The 18,337-nt window shown below is 42.9% G+C and overlaps 1 protein-coding gene across 1 annotated transcript in view; it reads right to left on the bottom strand.

Moving 5' to 3' along the window:
• Positions 1 to 706: 706 nt before the first annotated feature.
• PTGS1 (prostaglandin-endoperoxide synthase 1) overlaps positions 707 to 18,337 on the bottom strand; it is a 53,069-nt gene continuing 35,438 nt past the window's right edge. Inside the window, exons 5-11 of the mRNA XM_036753098.1 lie at positions 17,579 to 17,722; positions 16,206 to 16,387; positions 13,536 to 13,619; positions 12,702 to 12,948; positions 9,537 to 9,823; positions 5,133 to 5,280; positions 707 to 1,891 (exon numbers count right to left, since the gene is read on the bottom strand). Of these exons, the coding sequence (XP_036608993.1) occupies positions 1,536 to 1,891; positions 5,133 to 5,280; positions 9,537 to 9,823; positions 12,702 to 12,948; positions 13,536 to 13,619; positions 16,206 to 16,387; positions 17,579 to 17,722 (1,448 nt within the window). The 3' untranslated portion in view covers positions 707 to 1,535. The remainder of the gene's footprint in view (positions 1,892 to 5,132; positions 5,281 to 9,536; positions 9,824 to 12,701; positions 12,949 to 13,535; positions 13,620 to 16,205; positions 16,388 to 17,578; positions 17,723 to 18,337) is intronic.

The following is an 18,337-nucleotide window of genomic DNA, read 5'->3' as shown; positions in this document are numbered from 1 at the left end:
GTATGAAAATAGGCTTATTAATGCACTATTAGTGGAACTATGCAATTGGTACATAATTCTAGAAAGCAGTTTGGAATTAGACCCAAAAGTCACTAAATAGTACATACTCTTTGAACTACCCCTACCAGGCATAAACTTCAAAAAGATCAAAGAAAAAAGGAAAGGATCATATGTATAGCTGCACTTATTTTGTAGCAAGGAATTGGAAACAAAGTGGGTATTCATTCATAAATTAGGAAATAGCCGAACCAATTATGGTATATGAAGATAATGAAATGCTACAGTGTTATAAGAAATAATGAAGCCATTTCAGAGAAACCTGGGAAGACTCGCATGAGCTGATGCAAAGTGAAGTGAGTGAAAAGAGAACAATTATAGAATAACAAACAAACAAGTTTGAAAGGTGTACAAACTCTGATCAATGCAATGACCAACCACAATTCCAAAGGACTGATGATGAACCAGTCCCATCCACCTCCTGACATAGACGTGATGGATGAATTCAGGATACAGAGTAAAACATATTTTTTAGATATACCTAATGTGCGGGATTTATTTTACTTGACTGTGTATTTGTTACAGTAGTTTTTCTTTCTCCTATTCTTCCTTCCTTCTTTTATTTCTTTCTTTCTGTCTTTCTTTCTTTCTTTCTTTCTCTTAGTGGCAGAAGAAATGAGAGAGAAATAGATTTTTGTTAATTAAAAAAATAAAACTTAAATTTAAAAAACTACTAGGAAAAGGAATTGAGCCATAATGGTATTTAAAGCACTATGGTCACTATGAGGTAAAATACCATTCACCTCACATCATAAGGAAAAGTGATAGAAGGAAAATAGCACATGGCAAGGTACATGGTGATATGTCTACACCTGTTTCTAGGGTCAAAAAGGCAGTGGAGGAGCTGTAGCTCCAAGTCAGCAGGGGACAAGCAGGAAGCCACTTTGAAAAGATAATTTTATTAGCTTCAGCTGAGGACCCAGGGCCTTAGGAAATCTAGGGCCAGGGAAGAGGGGTTACTATCAGGGAAGTTCAGGTTAACTATTCCCTCTGCCCATCCATGATCATTATCACCAACAATCCCCCAGAAATTCATAATGCAAACACACTAGGCTGGACCTGAAGGCCATGAAGAGATCCCACTTTGCCCACTTTCTCCAGCAACCCCACCCCACATCTGAGGCTAATGGCATTTCCCTGTGCCCTGAGCTCATGGAAGAGTCCTTCCCTAGGAGAGTAAAGTTCTCTTAGTGACTTGTTTGGAGAGTACAGAGGAAATCAGTGCTTTAGAGAAACAAATTAGGATCTGGGGGTTCCAGAAAGCCGGTCAATATTCAGGAATATCTATCAGAAACCAAAGCTCTAGAGGACTAACCAATAAAGCCAACACTCTGGAATGCTACCTAAGAGTGCAGTGCTCCACAACATTTGGGACAACTAACTAAGGACCCAATACCCTGGAACATGAAACCAAGAACCCAAATTCCAGATCACAAAGCAGGAACCACAGACAGCCTTCTGGAATGCCAATGCTTCTCTCACAGCTCAGTAGATGGCCTTTTCACCTTCTGCTTGTCTGCTTGGTCTGGGTCAGGCACACGGAATGAGACATAGGGACATTTTTTGACATTGAGACAAATCAGTTTCTGCAAGGTGGCTTTCTTGACAATGTTGAAGCCAGTCTCACCACCAAATGTGCTTGGCTTCCAGTACTCAGGAGAACATATGGGGTTCCCCAAGAGCCCCTTGAGGGAGAAGGGAGCCCCAATCTCCACCATGCTCTCCCCAAAGATAGAATTGGGCAGCGATTTCTCTATAAGTAAGCCTGGGTAGAACTCCAAGGCATCAATGTCTCCATACAGCTCCTCCAGCTCTGCCGAATTCTGCGTCTCTCCTATAAAGAGAGAAGAGGAGAACAAATCAGATCAGCTCTTTCCCTGACCTGGAAATAAAAAGGTATCTGCCCAGGGTAATACTGACTGGGAAGTAACCTTCCCCGTTCACCCTCAGAGGCAGTGTGGTGTATCAGAGAGAACAAGAGACTTGGGATCAGACAATTTGGTGGAGTAGTAAGTAGAGTATCAGACCTGGAGTCAAAGTCTTGAATTCTACCTCAGACGCATAGTAGCTGTAGGAATCTGAGAAAGCCACTTAACTACTCTCACCTGTTTTCTCATCTGTATAATGAGCATAGTAACACCTACCACATAGTGTTGTTTCAGGGATCAAGTGAGATGGTAAGTATAAAGCACTTTGTAAACTTTAAAGTGCTCTAGAAGTCTAAAATGTGACCATCATTGTCATCATTTTATATTTGTTACTTCTGGGCCATGTAATATTGGGCAAGACACTCCATATCAAGGAGCCTTCCATAGTGGCTACAGCTTAGGCTTTGGAGTCATGAAGATCTGGGTTCAGGCATTCAATAACTATGACTCTGGGCAAGTCATTTAACCTCTATATGTCTTAGTTTCCTTATCTGTAAAATAAGAGAGTTGGGCTCAATGGCATCTAAGGTCCCTTCCAGCTCTAAACCTGTGATTCTATGAGCCTGTGATCTGTGTATGAGACTTAGTTTCTTCTTTTGAAAAATAGGGACAACACCAGCCCTTCCTTTAACACAAGAGTATTAGGCGAGGCCCAAATTGGGGCATGAGATTTTTGGCAGGAAAGCTCACCATGGGCAACAGATAAAATGAACTAAGAAATGCTTGTTTTCAGGAAAGATTAAAATTAGCAATACACATGAAGTTCTTCAAATCTGTCATCTAATAAATGTATCAATAGTTAGAAATTGAACCTCTACAAATGAATTTGACTCTAAGTCTACTACAAAGAAAATTGGAGCTAGCCAGGTGCTAAAGGAGACAAAAGAAAAAGTATAGAGAGAAGGATGACAAGGACAGTAATTAATTATCTGGGTTTCATGCTAGCCCAGTCCATTCAAGGACCAACAAAGTTGCATTGGTCTCAGAGCCCAACTCATTGGCCCACTCCAATGTCAATCCACTCATTAAATGACTGCATAAGATTATATAAAATGCTTACATCATCAAGCATCCAAACTACCCTGAATCCCCAGGGCCATGACTTAACTCAAGGAGAAGCCAAGAGCTAAAAGGGAGGGTCATAGTAAGTAAAGGGACATGAAAGTTCTTGGAAAAGTATAAAGCATCATACAAGTGTAGATGCCACCCTCTGTGGAGCTGAGGTGCCATTCCTGGTGACCATGTGGAAATCTAGAATAAGCCATGTCTAACACATCACTGGGTTACAGCCCAATCATTGACTGCTGATACAGAACTCCATGGATATACCAAAAAAATGGATAAACTTCCCATTTGAAGGAAGAACACCTTGGAGCTGTCTAGAGACTCAGGCAGGGGGTACCTGGGATAGGGCCTATCCTTTTTGTATCTTATTTCCTTAGGTATGGAGCCTTGTGAGAACTCCAAAGTCCTGGAGACCTACAGCCGTAGCAACAGAGGTAGGGTACCCTAGAGAGGCAGTTTCTGACAAGAGGAGAAAGTGCCTCGGAGCAATTCAACTGTCACTAGGAGAAAGAGCCAAAGCTAGAATTGCACCAAGGCAGGAATCAGCATCAGAGAGGTCATAAAGACCAAGCTCAGTAGACTGATATGAATATGTCAACATGGGTAAAATGTAACGTGGCTAATTAGCAATCTTGCCAAAACTGTTCTAGATCTGAATGGGGCTTGAATATTAGCCTGCCACAGGAGTTTCTGAATTCTGTTCTGGTCATTCTTCAGTGCTCACTTATGATTCTCTTGTGCTTATCATGGCTTTCTTCAGATAGGAATAAATTACCTCTCCTATTGCCAATTCACATTTGTTCTTTCAGGACCTCTTACTTCTGCCCCCATTTTGGGGCAAAGAATCCTAGGTGACAGCCCAAAACAGACGTGTCTTGGAAGTAGCCAAGGCAAACATGATGAGCCACTGAAAAAGACTGGGGAGAGTCCAATATTCTAAGGAGCAGTCAGGCTTCCTTACTAATTAATCTGGCATACAAGTAGATGGCTAGATTACAGAACAGGGAAAGCCAAGTACCCTAAGCTTCTGTGAGTCCTAGTAGCAGTTGCCTGTAGCCCCCATGCTAGACAAATGGAATAAATTACAAATGTAATAGTGTAGTAGTGGTAGTGGTGGTGGTGGTGGTGGTGGTGGTGGAAGTAGTAGTATGTCTCCCTAAAGTCTTCCTTTTGAGGCTTTGTTGTGTTTGAAGGTGACACTGGGGACTCAAAAAACAAGCCCCTGTACTAGCAATTAGATTTGAACATCTTTCCCACCCATTAATAGGCCATGTGACCTGCTTATGTCACAGGAGCCTATGTCATATGTGGTGGGAGGAGCTTCCTGACAGGAAAAGAAAGTTATGTCACAGAAAATGCTGAGAGAGAGAAAGATGTTATGGCTGCTAATGGCTGCCCTCATGATTGTTGGAACTGAACAGGCTGACTTAACTGTACTGTGAGTTGGTTTGGGGAAGACTCCAGCAGAGGGTCAGAGAGGTTTTAGGATGGCCAGGCTCCAGGTTGTTATATTGTGTGTGGAATGTTTTGGGTTCCTTGCTGTTGTGATGAAGTGGACAGACTGAATAAATGGCTTGTGGGATATGGTTCTCTGGTGTCTGAATAAATGGTTCATTTCTTCTACCTTCTATGTGGAGAGTCTCGTATACTTTGCGATACGGAACTACATAAACATTTTGACAATTATCATCTATATTGTTATTATTGCCTTACTGAAGACACAATTATTTGTAGATCCTACGAGAAGTTGAAAAAGCTTCAATTATGTTCCCAGTAATAGACCAGCTATCTATTGTCCAAAGACCAGCTTATCTAAGTACAGATGATGAAAATTTTGCCACAGAAGCTCAAGAAGACCCTTTACCATATATTAAAGGTAAAGAGGCTAGCACCTCTCCCTAACCCTCCCAAATGAGAAAGGATCCTCTAAGTATTACTATTCTCAGTAGTATTATTGTTAAATTTCACAGCCTCCTTTTCCTTCCATCTATTCCAATGTCCAGACACACCATAAAGTTCCTTTCTTCCCAGACAAGAAACATGGGGTCAGAGGCTGGGGGAAGCCAGGTGGGTGCCACTCACCTGTGAGCTCCTGGAAGGAGGTGTAGGGTTTCAAACCAAACCGTTTGCGATATTCATTGAAAGACTGTATCCTCAACTCCCGCGACTCCTTAATGGTATCCACAGCCACATGTAACACATGGTGGTTGATGTTTTTGACCCCACCAATCTGGGGGAAAAAGAGGCACAGCTATGTCACAGCCAAAGAGTAGAGCCATGTCTAAGTTTTTTTTTTAAATCTATGATCTATGATTTTGGTTTATTAAAATTAAGGGTTAGTGAGTAAGGTACAATGGTAGCTATTTATTCCTATATATAGGAGTGCTCATAAGATCTAGAACTGGAAGGAACATTAGAGATCATCTAGTCTGATTTTGACAGCTAGGTAGCACAGTGGATGGAGCGTGTAATATCAATTAAGTTGGGTGTCTTTGATTGAGTCTTACTAGGTGCTAAACCTGAGGCCCAAACCCCTATCTACTAGGTGCTAAGCCTGTGTAGGCATGAAGCCCTCAGGGTCCTAAGGGGTGTTGCTAAGACCAGAGCCAATTGTAGGAGCCTAAGTTCTGGTTGCTCAGATGACGTTTGATGATGGCTAAAGAGTGTATAAAAAGAGAGAGCAGAGTTATTTTCGAAGGGCTCTCACTCTTGAAGGTGTGTTGATGTGGAGACTCTGGGCAGCTGTAGTTAAAAGCCCTCCAGCTTGTAAACCCGGATGTTTGGACTTTGTTAAACTCTGGTAACTATGCATTGAGATTTGAATCAGACAAGGTCTGTCTGTTGATGTTTGTAATTTGTTTGTATTTGCTCTGAAGTTCAGGGCTTTTTCCCCTGAACTAAGTGAATGATATCTGTATGCTGGATTGAAGTAAGATTGTTAACCCCTTAATGTTGCTTTCCTTAGTAAAGCAGATCAAAGGAACCTGGGCTTGCAGCGTTCTATGTGCTGGTTGTTGTTGGTTTTACACAGTCACAGTAGCTGCTAGCAGATTGTTGCAACAGCCTGCCAAGCCAGGAATCAGGAAGATCTGAGTTCAAATCCGGCTTCAGACACTTACTAGCTGTGGGACCCTGGGCAAATAACTTAACCCTGTTTGTCTCAGTTTTCTCATCTGTAAAATGACCTGGAGAAGGAAATGACAAACCACTCCAGTATCTTTGCCAAGAAAACCCTAAATGGAGTCACAAAGGGTCAGACGTGATTGAAATGACTGAACAACAACAACAGTCTGACTTCCATCTCCCCTTTCTACCCATGGGAAACTGAGATTCAGAAAGGTTAAGGCATTTGCCCAAACGAGCAGAAAATGGAAGAGCTGGGATTTCCACTTTCAGACTTTTTCTATTTCACACTATCTATAAGGAATAAATTTATAAGTGAAAAGTGTCAGCAGTTTTCCTACAGAAAACTAATTTCCCCTATTTTTTAAAAGCATAGATGAATGGCAGAGCACCCTCTTTTTTCAGTTACTTGTACCTACAGGGAGCCTAGCTGTTAGGATTGCAAAGCCAAAAGGCAGAAACTACCACCCACATCTACCTACCGACAGCTTTTTAACTGCAGGAGAAATAGCCATGAGCCAATAAAGGCAGTTAGGTGGAGCTGTGGCCTGGAGTCAGGAAGAGTTGAGTTTAAATCTGGCTCAGATATTTAGCTGTATGACCCTGGGCAAGTCAACTTAACCCTGTTTGTCTCAGTTTCCTCATTTGTACAATGAGCTGGAGAAGGAAATGGCAAATCAGTCCAGTATCTTTGCCAAGAAAACCCCAAATGGGGTTATGAAGAGTCAGCCATGACTGGATAACATCAATAAATGCCACAGGACTGGACCTGAAAATCTAGGCCTTTCAGAAGATCGTGTTTAGATCTGGAAGGGACCTAGTCATCTAATTCAGCCTTTTCATTTTTACAGATGAGGAAACTGAGGCTCAGAGGGAGGTGGCTTACACAGATATTAAGTGGTAAGGCTAGTAGTAGGCAGTAGTAGTAATAATGATAGCAATAATAATAATGATAATACCTGGCATTTATATAGTATCTTAAAGTTTGCAAAAACACCTCACAAATATTATCTCACTTGATCCTCACTACAGCTCTGGGAAGTCGGTGCTATTATGATCTCTATTCTACAGTTGGGGAAACTGAGGAAGACAGAAGTTGAGTGACTTGCCCAGGGTCACACAGCTAGTCAGTGTCTGAGTCCAGATTTAAACTCAAATCTTCCTGACTCCACCTCTAGCAATCCATTCACTGACCACCAAATCTACCACACACTCCACTCTAGTATTGTAATAATTTATTAATGTTGTAATTTGGGGAATTTCTGGGGGACAATAGCAGAATTTGTATTTGGACCAATATACCGCTTGGGGCCTGAAGTATACCAAATACTTCCATGTGTGTTATCTCTACTTCTCTCGCAGGATTGCTACAAAGAAAGCAACTGGTAAACCCTAACGTCATATAAAATGTGGGCTACTGTAATTTCACTTAACCTTCATATTTGTCATTCTTTCCTTTTTCACAGATGATGAAACTGAGGCTCAGAGAGGAAAAGTCTAACGACTCCAACCCGGGTTTAATAGGATGATAGCATTTAAGAGTTAGAAGGCATTTAAGAGGTCTTCCTTTGATAGACAAGGCTCTGTGCCCCTGAGAGTGATCTGCCCAAGCACACATAAGTAGTAAGCCGGCATTTGAACTCATGTCCTCTGACTCCAAATTCAGCGTCTCTTCTACACTACCGTTTTCAGGGTGTATCTACATATTTTTGTTTTTTCACAGGATTTCATTTTAGGAGTATCTTGTTTACTTGGAGCAATAGCATGATACCATTGCACTCCAAACTAATGAATACCACTGCTGGTGGCATTGTAATCCCTACAGTGCAATCCTCTCTGTCCTCCTTCCCGAGTACTTTTTCCTGCACTAGATCTGTGATTGTATTAGTATAAAGAACTCCCAGTGAGAAAATTCCCTCTCCCAATGCAGATCAGCACCTACTCTGCAACTTACTATTGCCTGGGAGCACTGAGAGGTTCAGTGCCTTGCCCAGGGTCATACAGCCAGGGGGCTTTAGGTAAGGGACTTGAACCCAGGTCTACCAGACCCCAAAAGTCAGCTGCTAAACCACTACACCATAGCTGCCTGTCCTGTGGGAACCATAAACAGGTTCTGAATTTCCTGGCTTCTAGGTATTTCCATCCGCAGTTTGGGATCTGCTGCCACCTGGTGGACAGGCCTGGTAGCACCTGGTTTAGGGTTTTACATAACTAACAGCTAGCTAGTCTCCCATACTTAGTAAATCAACCAACCAGCCAACAATAATTATAGGTATCGTCTATATAGTGCCTTATGGGTTGCAAAGTGCATTCCATATGTTAACTCATTTTAGATGCACAACAATTCTGTGAGGTAAGAGCTATACATTACCCCCACTTTGGAGAAGAAACTAAGGCTGATCTAGATTACGTGACTTGACCAGCATCACATAGGTAGCAAGACTCTAAGGCAGGATTTGAACTCATGTTTTCCTAACTCTAAATCCAACGCTTTATCCACTGCACAACCCAGCTGTCACTAACAAGCTTTGGCAAAATAGTGAATAGATTGATGGACTTGGGATCAGGAAGACCTGAATCTGATTCCTGCCTCTGACACTCACTTCAGCAGGTTACATAAACTCTCTCTCAGCCTCAGTTTTCTCATCTGTAAAATGGGGGCCATACATTCGTTGTTCAGACCTATCCAATTCTTCATGACTTCATTTGGGGTTTCCTTGGAAAAAACATTAGAGTGGTTTGCCATTTCCTTTTCCAGATCATTTTACAGATGAGGAAACTGAGGCAAGCAAACAGGGTTAAGTCATTTGTCCAGGGTCACACAGCTACAGTCTGAGGCCAGATTTGAACTCATGAAAATGAGTCTTCCTGACTGTAGTCCTGGTGCTCTATCCACCATACCACCTAGCCGCCCTGAGTGAGTGATAAATAGCACCCACCTAACAGGGCTGTTGTGAGTGTCAAATAAGACAACACGGGTCAAGTGCTCTGTAAACCTTAAAGTGTTACATAATTAATGGATAATAATTATTATTATATTATATTGCAACATGCCTGGCACTACGCACTGGGAGTACAAGTACAAAAAATGAAAGAATCCCTACTCCTGAGGAGCCAACAGAATAAATGACTTCTTTCCCAGTCAACTATGTTTTTTTAAAAAAAGTCAAAAAAAATAAATTTCCTTATTGAAACAATTGGCACTTGTATCCTGAACTATACCTTCAGGTGACAGGGCCAGGATTCAAAGTCAAGTCTTCTGAACCCACTGCCATGGCTTTTTCCATTGCTGCCTCATTTGGAGTACAGCCAAGCTGGAGCAGGAGGATGGGAATGGGGGGTCAAGGCCATCCTGGGACCTACCTGGCCTGCCCTCTGTCGGGAGAAGGCGTCCACCAAGGCTTCCACACCATAGTCCAAAAGCATGGAGGTGTTGAACAAAAACTGCTTATAACTGTATTCCTGTTGTCCCACCACAAAGGAGTCAGGCATGAGAGGGTGCCAGTGGTAGAGATGGTTAAACTCCATGGCGATGTGGTTTTGATACTGAAACTGGACTCCAAAAAGCAGTTCTGGGTCAAACTTCAGCTTCAAGAAGTAGCCACTGAGGTGCTGCACATAGTCCTCAATGACAATCTTGATGGTTTCCCCTGGAGGGATTGATCAGTGCAGAAGGGTCAGAGGAGAGAGAGACTGTACCAGGCCATGGTTCATTCCTCCCTTTCTTGAACTGAGCTAGGTCATACAGGAGGTGGTGTCCAGAGAGGCAGAACAATGTCATGCAGAAAGTACCAGATTTGGGGGGTCAGACAACCTGAGCTCATGTTCTTTATGGTCTGCTGTTTACTACCTCTGGGACCTTAGATAAATTCTGTGACAGTTGGGCCTCAGTGCTCTTATCTGTAAAATAGGAGGCCTGGACAAGGTGATATCTGAATTCTCAAATCTATCATCCTGTCTGGGGACTCCAGGGCCTCCTGACCCCTTACAGTCCCTAAAAGGCTCAAAAGGCAGCTCTCCAAGGGTCTCAGGCACCACCATACAAGGGGAAACCAACCCCTCTCCAGTCTCAAAGAAAGCAAAGCCCTTGTTAGCTGATAAGGAAGTCGAGCTGAAATGATGCCCTTGGTCACGTAGGTAGAATTAAAGAATGTCACTGCTGCTGTATGGCACCTAATCTAATGTTCAGATTTTGAAAATGGGGTCACTGCGATCCATACAGGTTATGAGATTTGCCCAAGGTTATACAGGAAATAAGTGGCACCAATGCACGTTTGTTGTATGGATTTTGTTTTTCTTATTTTTAATTTTTCAGTAATGGGGCAGAAAGGTCAATGGAGAAAAAGGCAACATTTGTTAATTGAAAAATAAAATACAATTTAGAAATAAGTATCATCAGATTCAAACCTAGGTCCCCTGACTCCAAAGTCCAGCATTCTTTCTGTGACACTATACTACCTACTTAGTGTCTATTCACTCTTTCAGTCAAACACAGAGGAAACTCTAAGAGCCCCAGAATGGGTGCTGAGTCTCATCCAGTTTGTTGAGTGACCTTTAGCCAGTTATTTGATGTCTCTCATCTCTAGGTGCTCCTAGCAATGAAATGGGATTGACTACCCTGATACATAAAGACCCCAGCCAGAGGGAGTGGAAGAAGATGGGAAAGGAGTGGGGTAGATGGACATGGATGTAGGACCATGAGATCACTCAACCCTGGCTTGTCCATTTATCTTACATCTTTTCCTCTCCTGGATTTTTCCTGACCCTCCTCCAAATCTTCACTGGTGAATCATACTAATTCTAGTTGAGACAAATCCTCACCCTATAACCTTCCCCTAGAGAAGCCTATCTTTTCAAGAGGACAGGAACTGGTGAGTCAGAGGGAAAGGGGGGAAAGAGAAGGTCACCAAAATAATTTCAGCGAGGGACCTTTCAGGCTGACTGAGCAGGAAATGATCTGACATTCAGGCAACAGTGGCCCCCAACCCCAGGAAGACCCAGCCCCTGAATCATCCCTGTCTCCTTGCTCTAATCCACAAGAAGCAAGCAGGTGGGAAACATTTAAAAAAAACCTCAGTTAAGGTGGTCTTGATTGGAGGGCTTCACACAGTCTGCTGCACAGCTTTCGAGAGAGGATGGAATTTCTCACCGGGGCTTTACTCTCTCTTGGCAGGGGTAGTCTGGGGGGACACAGAAGCCTCTCCCAGCTAGAGTGATGGATTTTGAAGTAGTATGAACCTTGAAGAGTTTATTAAATCTGAGTATAAAACCCTCATACTCAACAGCTATGATCGATATCTTAAGGTTAATTTGTACCCGATGGGATTTTTTTTTCTCATTTTCATCTGGAAAGAACTTATTTCAAATATCCAACATGTTGGCAATTGATGCTTCACAAATTTTAACGAACAAACTTGGGATTTTATTCTTCAATCATAAATTAAATTAATAGACATGCTACTAAATGTGGGTACCAGTAATGGGAAGCTCGTGAATGTGTAAAGTACTTGTTCTATTTGTCTCTATCCTTCCATTTACTCTGAGCATAGCTTGTATATATCTAGCTATTTTCATGTTATCGCCCCATTAGATTGTGAGCTCCTTGAGGGACCACGTTTTAGTCTTTCTTTCTGCTCCCCTTGGTACAATGCCTGGCACATAGTTGGCATTTGATAAATGTTTATGACCAGTTAACTTGTAATTAAAAGTTATGAGAATCTACATGTATTCAGCTAATGCAATCACTAAGGAAGATTATTAGCTCAATTAATGGACTAATTAGTTAGGAGAGGGAAAGCTAGAGTAATGACTTAATTCACTTCCTTAACTATGGTGAGCTGGACTGCCCCTGGGGAAAGAACGCAGTGGTAGCCAGGAGTGACCCTGAGCAATGAAAACTTTGAATTTCCCTAGAGGAACAGGAGCAACTGGGATCATAAGGCCTTCCACACTATGTCCCCTGGCCTCGCCTCCTAGAGACAAGCCTGGCTAACACAGGAAAGTGGAGGGGAGAAACAGGCTTTATATAACAACTAGCATTTATATAGCATTTTAAGGTTTTTCAAAGCACTTTACAAATATTTTCTCATTTTATTCTCATAACAAGAACTCTGGGAGGTCGGTGCTGTTATGACCCCCATTTTGTAGATGAGGAAAGTGAGGCAGACAGAGATTAAGTGACTTGTCCAGGGTCATACAATCAGTAAGTATCTGAGGCCAGTTTTGAGCTCAGGTCTTCCTGACCCCAGGTCTAGTGATCTATCCATGCACCACCTACCTAGAAGGGAACTCTACACATAAAATGTTAGAAAACAGAAGCTAAAATGTCAGTATTAGAGATCTAGGCAAGTGAAACCTAGCTGCTTGCCAAAGATGACATAGCTAGTGCTTGGTTTATAGCCCAAACTCAACCTTGAGTCCAGTGCCTTTTGTTTCATCATATGCCCCAATACTGTCACAGGCTTTGGGGTGAAGAGCTTATAACACTGTCTTGAGGAATCTGGACTTAGGGAGAGATCTTCCCCTCACCTATGAGGATGAGTCGGGTTGTCTGAAAGAGCTGCTCATCATTCCAGGTGGGGTGCTCAGCTCTCAAGAGGTCGCAGACACGATTGTGTTCCCGAAGCCAGATTGTAGCATACATCATGAGGCCTGGAAGCAGGCCAAATACCTCCTGGCCCACAGCCATCTGGTGAGATTCAGGCACATTCGCAGGGTACTTCATGTATGCTTGAGTCTCAGCCACTGATGGCGGATACATCTCTCCATCTAACATCTACAACAGGATCAGAAGACTTGATCACCCATGGAAGGTCAGAGATCATCTCCTCTAGCACCCTACCCAGAAGAGGAGTCTCAGGAGCAATGCTAACAAGTGGCCTTCCAGCCCTCTCCAGTGGCAGGGAATTCACTATCTCCTAAGATAGCCTGTCCTATTGCTGGACAGTTCCAATTATTAAGAAACCTTATGCTGCGCTCAAATCTGTTAACTATTTAAATGTCTGTCTCATGTGATAGCCTTGCAGAGGATTGAAGTCAGTTGTAATGTGGCCTCTTCACCCACCAGGCCACCCTGCTCCTATCCTGCCCCTGAAACCACTCTATCTCCTCATTCTGTATACTGGACTCTCAGGGAAAATGTTTCATGTAGTGTGAAGAGGGGTAGGGGACCAAAGGATCATCAGGCATTTCTACCTCCCAGCTGAATGCCTCTCACCCAAGACACAACCAAAGGAAAGGAAGCCCTTTGGGCCCTGGCAGACTGATCCCAGTCCCACCCGATAGCAAACCTTCTGCACTTCCTTCTGGCCATTCCAGGGCAGGCAAATGCTCAGTCTTTACTTCTCAGAAACCCAGAACTACCTGAAACTTGAGCTTCCCATCCTTAAAGAGGCGGAGTTGGTGCTGGCGCTCCAGGTTGTCTCCATAAATGTGGCCAAGGTCCACCTGAGAAGACCAAAGAGGGGACTCAATTAACTTGGCCAGGTTTTTGCTGCCTATAAATTAGGACTTTGGAGGGAGGTAAGGGTAAAATATAGACACTAAGGCCAAGGCAAGGGATAGAGTAGATGACTCCATGAAGATTCTTCCAAACTGAGGGGTCTGCAGAACCCCAGGTGCAACAGCTATAAGTAGGCCAGGAGACCCAGGCTCAGTGGGCGAACCACCAGCCCTAGAGCCCCTGGCACAACAGGCCAGCCACCAGCCCCAAAAGGCCCTGTGCACAAAGCCAGTGACCAGCCCCTGGCCCCAGCACAAGAGACTTGGGACAGTGTCCCCTGTATCCCAGGAGCAGAGGTCAACTTTGAAAGTCATGAAATAGGTTGGAAAATGAACAACAACAATAGGAAAAAAAAAAAGCCCTGACCATAGAAAGCTACTGTAGCAACAGGGAAGCTCAAAACACAAACTCAGAAGAGGGACAGGACAACAATATCAAAACACCTACATGCAAAGCCTCAAAGAGAAATTTGAATTTATCTCAAGCCCCAAAAGTCCACCTAGAACAGCTCAAAAAGAATTTTAAAAATTAAATAAGAGATACAAAGCCTATGTGAAGAAAATAATTCCTTAAAAATTAGAATTGGGCAAGTGGAAGCTAATGATTCTATGAGACATCAAGAATCAGTCAAACAAAATCAAAAGAAGAAAATGTAAAATACCTCAGTGGAAAAACAACTGACTTGGAAAATAGATCCAGGAGAGAGAATTCAAGAATATCAGATTACTTGAAAGCCATGATCAAAAAAAGAGCCTAGACAGCATCTTTCAAGGAATTTTCAAGGAAAACTGCTCTGATATCCTAGAACCAGAGGGCAAAATGACATTGAACAAGATCCCAAAATGAAAACTCCCAGGAATATTATAGTCAAATTCCAGAACTCTCAGGTCAAGGAGAAAATACTGCTAGCAGCCAGAAATAAACAATTCAGATATCAAGGAGTCACAGTCAGGATTACACAGGACTTAGCAGCTTCTACATTAAAGGAGTGGAGGGCTTAGAATATGATATTCCAGAAGGCTAAGGAGCTAGCATTACAACCAAGAATCAAATACCCAGTATATTGAGCATAATCTTTCAAGGCAAAAAAAATGGATTTTCAATGAAGGAGGAGACTTTCAAACTTTCCTGATGAAAAGACCAGAGCTGAATAGAAAATTTGACTTTCAAATACAAGACTCAAGAGAAGCATTAAAAAGCAAAAAAAAAAATATGTTATTCAATAAGGTTAAACTGTTTACATCCCTACACAGAAAGATCACGTTTGTAACTCTTAAGAGCTGTATCTCTCTTAAGGCAGTTAGAAGGAGTATACATAGACCGAGGGTGCAGATATAAGTTCACTTTGATGGGATGACAACCAGAGAAGTCTGATAGAAAGTAAATTGCCTGAGAACAGGGACTGGGTAGTTTAGTTTAGGTTTTTGGTCTTATATCTCTAGTGCCTAACGTGCCTGGCACATGATAGATGACTGCTAAATGCTTACTGATTTGATGCAAAAGAGTACATGTGCACACACACAGGCATACACATATACATAAACACATGAACACAGACATACACATGCCTACATACACATGCACATACATACTCATGGATATATGCATGCACACATATAAACAGACACACATGCACATGCACATACAGAAAAGCAGAGCTTGGGGAGGGTAAAGTCACTTGTTTGTATTTAGAACTTTTAGCCTCATCATCATTACCAAGTCACATTTCTATAAAAACTTTAGTCTACAAAGAACGCTTTCTATAACCAACTGAGGTAAGTAGGCACTTGGTAAGGATTATTAGCCCACTTTACAGATGAAGCAATTTCTCAGACAGATGAAGTGACTTCCCTAGGGTCATATAGCTTACAGCACTGAATCTGGAGTCAGAGTCTGCTATTTCCCCACCTTTGACAAGTGACTTGACTTCTCTAACACTCAATTTCTTCATCTGTAAAATAAAAAACCTAAGACCCGTTCCAGCTCTAAATGTTATGATATGATGTGTCAGAGCCACAATCCAAGCACAGGTTGCAGGATCATAGATTTAGACTTGAAAGGAACCTCAAAGCTCATCTACTCTTAACTCCCTCATTTTGCAGACAGGGAAATTGAGGTCTTGAGAGGGGAGTTTAGATCGCATAGATAGAAAGGAGCGGGGCCAGGACTCAACCCTGGGTTTTCTGCCTCCATATTCCATGCTTCCTGCCACACCACAGTGGTTCACTGTCTTCTAACTTCAAAGGCCTCTCCCACTCCAAAAGGGACTTTGATGATTGAGTTCATTCCCTTTGTTTTCCAGATGAGGAAACTGAGACCCCAAGAAGAGAAATCACTTGCTCAAGGTGACAAAGTCAGATCCTTTGACTACAAATGTAGAGCTCTTTACATGAATTCATGCTATATATATAAATACAACATATATACATGTATATGTATATGTACACATATATAAAGTTACAGGGAAGGTATCCTCCTAGGGACAGCCCTGAAATGGGGGTCAATGAGGAGAGGATCTAGGAGGGGCTCACCCCATGGCCCAGGGCTTTGGTGAAGCCAGGACCCATCTTGCCAGATGTCTTGAAGAATTGATGGGTGAAGTGCTGAGCAAAGAAGGCAAACATAAGATTGGTCCCAAGAGGGTCTGGCACAAACTCATTCCGCATCAGGAAGCGCTGGGCCAGCAACTGTGGGTCTGGCAGCTGTTTCTTCCCTGGAAGGAAAGGAGCCAGGGTGGGGCAGGTGAGGAGGCACCCAAAATCTAGCCAACTAAAAGACATTGCCTGGTCTTCTCTCTCCCTTCAATACCTCTAGGGTGTACCCACCACATCACGTCCAACAACACCCCAATTCAATTAGGTCAGACTGAGTTAACATACCCATCCCCCCAAAAAGGCAAATGATAATGAATCTGGAAAGCTGGGTTACAATCCTTTCTCTACACTATCTCAACTATATTACCTTGGGGAAGTTACTGAATTATCTAGGAGTCTCAGTTTCCTCATCTGTGATAGGATAATAATTTCCACTTTGCCAATTCCAAAGGGCTGTTCTGAGACTCAGTTGAATGAGTCACAAAATCTCAGAGTTGGACAGCCCCTTGGAGGTCGTCTAGTCCAAATGGCTCCTGAGCATTCTCTATAGCATCCTCAATAAGAGATGACCCAGGTTATATTTGTAGATTGTCAGTGAAGGGGGAACTCACTACTTGTCAAGACATGGCCTATTTCACTTTTGACCAATTCTGAGTGTTAAGGAGCTTTTCATAATGCTGAACTGAAATATACCTCTGCAATGGCAACCTCTCTCCTCCTCCCTCCACTTTACCCTTTCCTTCTAGTTTGTCCTTGTGACCAAGTAAAAATCTAATCTCCTTTTCACATGATATCACTTCAAATACTTGAAGAGCTATATCCTATTTCTAAATCTTCTCTTTTCCAGGCTAAATATTGCAAATTTCTTCAACTGATGTCAAGTCTCACCATTCTGTTTGTCCTCCTTGGAAACTCTGCCAGACTGTCAAATATCTCCCTAATATGCAGGACCCAGAACTCAACAAAGACAGATGTGGACCAGGGCAGAAGACATCAAAACAACTATCTACCTCCTTTCAGATACCACATCTCTATAAATTGTGGTGTGGTGGAAAGAACTTTGGATTTGGGGTCAGAGTACTTGAGTGTGAACTCCAGCTTGGCTAGTTCTTGGCCGTGTGACTTGAGAAAGTCACTTAAGCTCAGTTTCTTCATCTATAAATATAGGAATTGGACTAGATGATCTCTGAGGTTCTATCCAGCTCTAAATCCCATGACCATAATATAGCCTAAGATTGAGGAGACCCCTACCACTCAACACTGGCCCCTGGGTTGCTATCACTGCCACCACCCCTAAGCCAAGGAATTACCTTTGACCCCCATGGGGGTGGGACAATCTTCAGGTACAGGAGCTAGTACCCGAGTATAGAAGCTCAAATTGGAATAGGACTCCCAGCTGATGTAGCCATGTTCCGAGTTGTAGGTAGGTGGGCTGGGAATCAGGTTTGCTCGAACTTCGGGAGAAGAGGGATAGAACAATCACTTGGGCATACAGGCCTTCAGGGGTTCTCCATAGAAGAGGGAGACAGGACCCTTGTGGTCAGAGCACGCCCAGTGGGAAGGGGAAGGGGGACAGAGATAACCCTTGACCTCAGGAAGCTGCCCAGGCTGATAAGGAAGACAGGCCCTCCCCTCCAGGAAGAACACTGCCCCAGTCTGAAGGGGGAGATAGGGGACATAAAGTCAGGGGAACCCCAAGCTTCCAGACTGGCTCATAAAGCTTTATCTGACATCAAACTGCCTCCAGCATTCATGTCTGCTTAGCCTTATCAGATGCTGTGAATTCCTCTAACTTAGTGAAGCAGGACTTCTTGGTTTGATGTTTCACAGATTAACTGGAACCCAAGGCTTAGATCCACCCCAGATTCATAGTTCCCTCTGAAGCTGCTGTCCCCTGCACCAATACAGTCACTTCAGACCCATTACCTACCCATTGGCCTCCTTGGGTGAGAGGGAGTATTGACAGTCAGTTGGGGTAGAGAATTCAAGCATTCTGGCTCTATTTTCTGGTAATCTTAAGGTCCCTTCCAGTTTTAACATTCTAATTTCTCCAGCTTTAGCTTTCTAAT

Source organism: Trichosurus vulpecula, chromosome 3, assembly GCF_011100635.1.
Source record: "Trichosurus vulpecula isolate mTriVul1 chromosome 3, mTriVul1.pri, whole genome shotgun sequence".
NCBI lineage: Eukaryota > Metazoa > Chordata > Mammalia > Diprotodontia > Phalangeridae > Trichosurus > Trichosurus vulpecula.
Note: the sequence above shows the minus strand (reverse complement) of the source record. Positions and strands in the feature narration are given on the sequence as shown.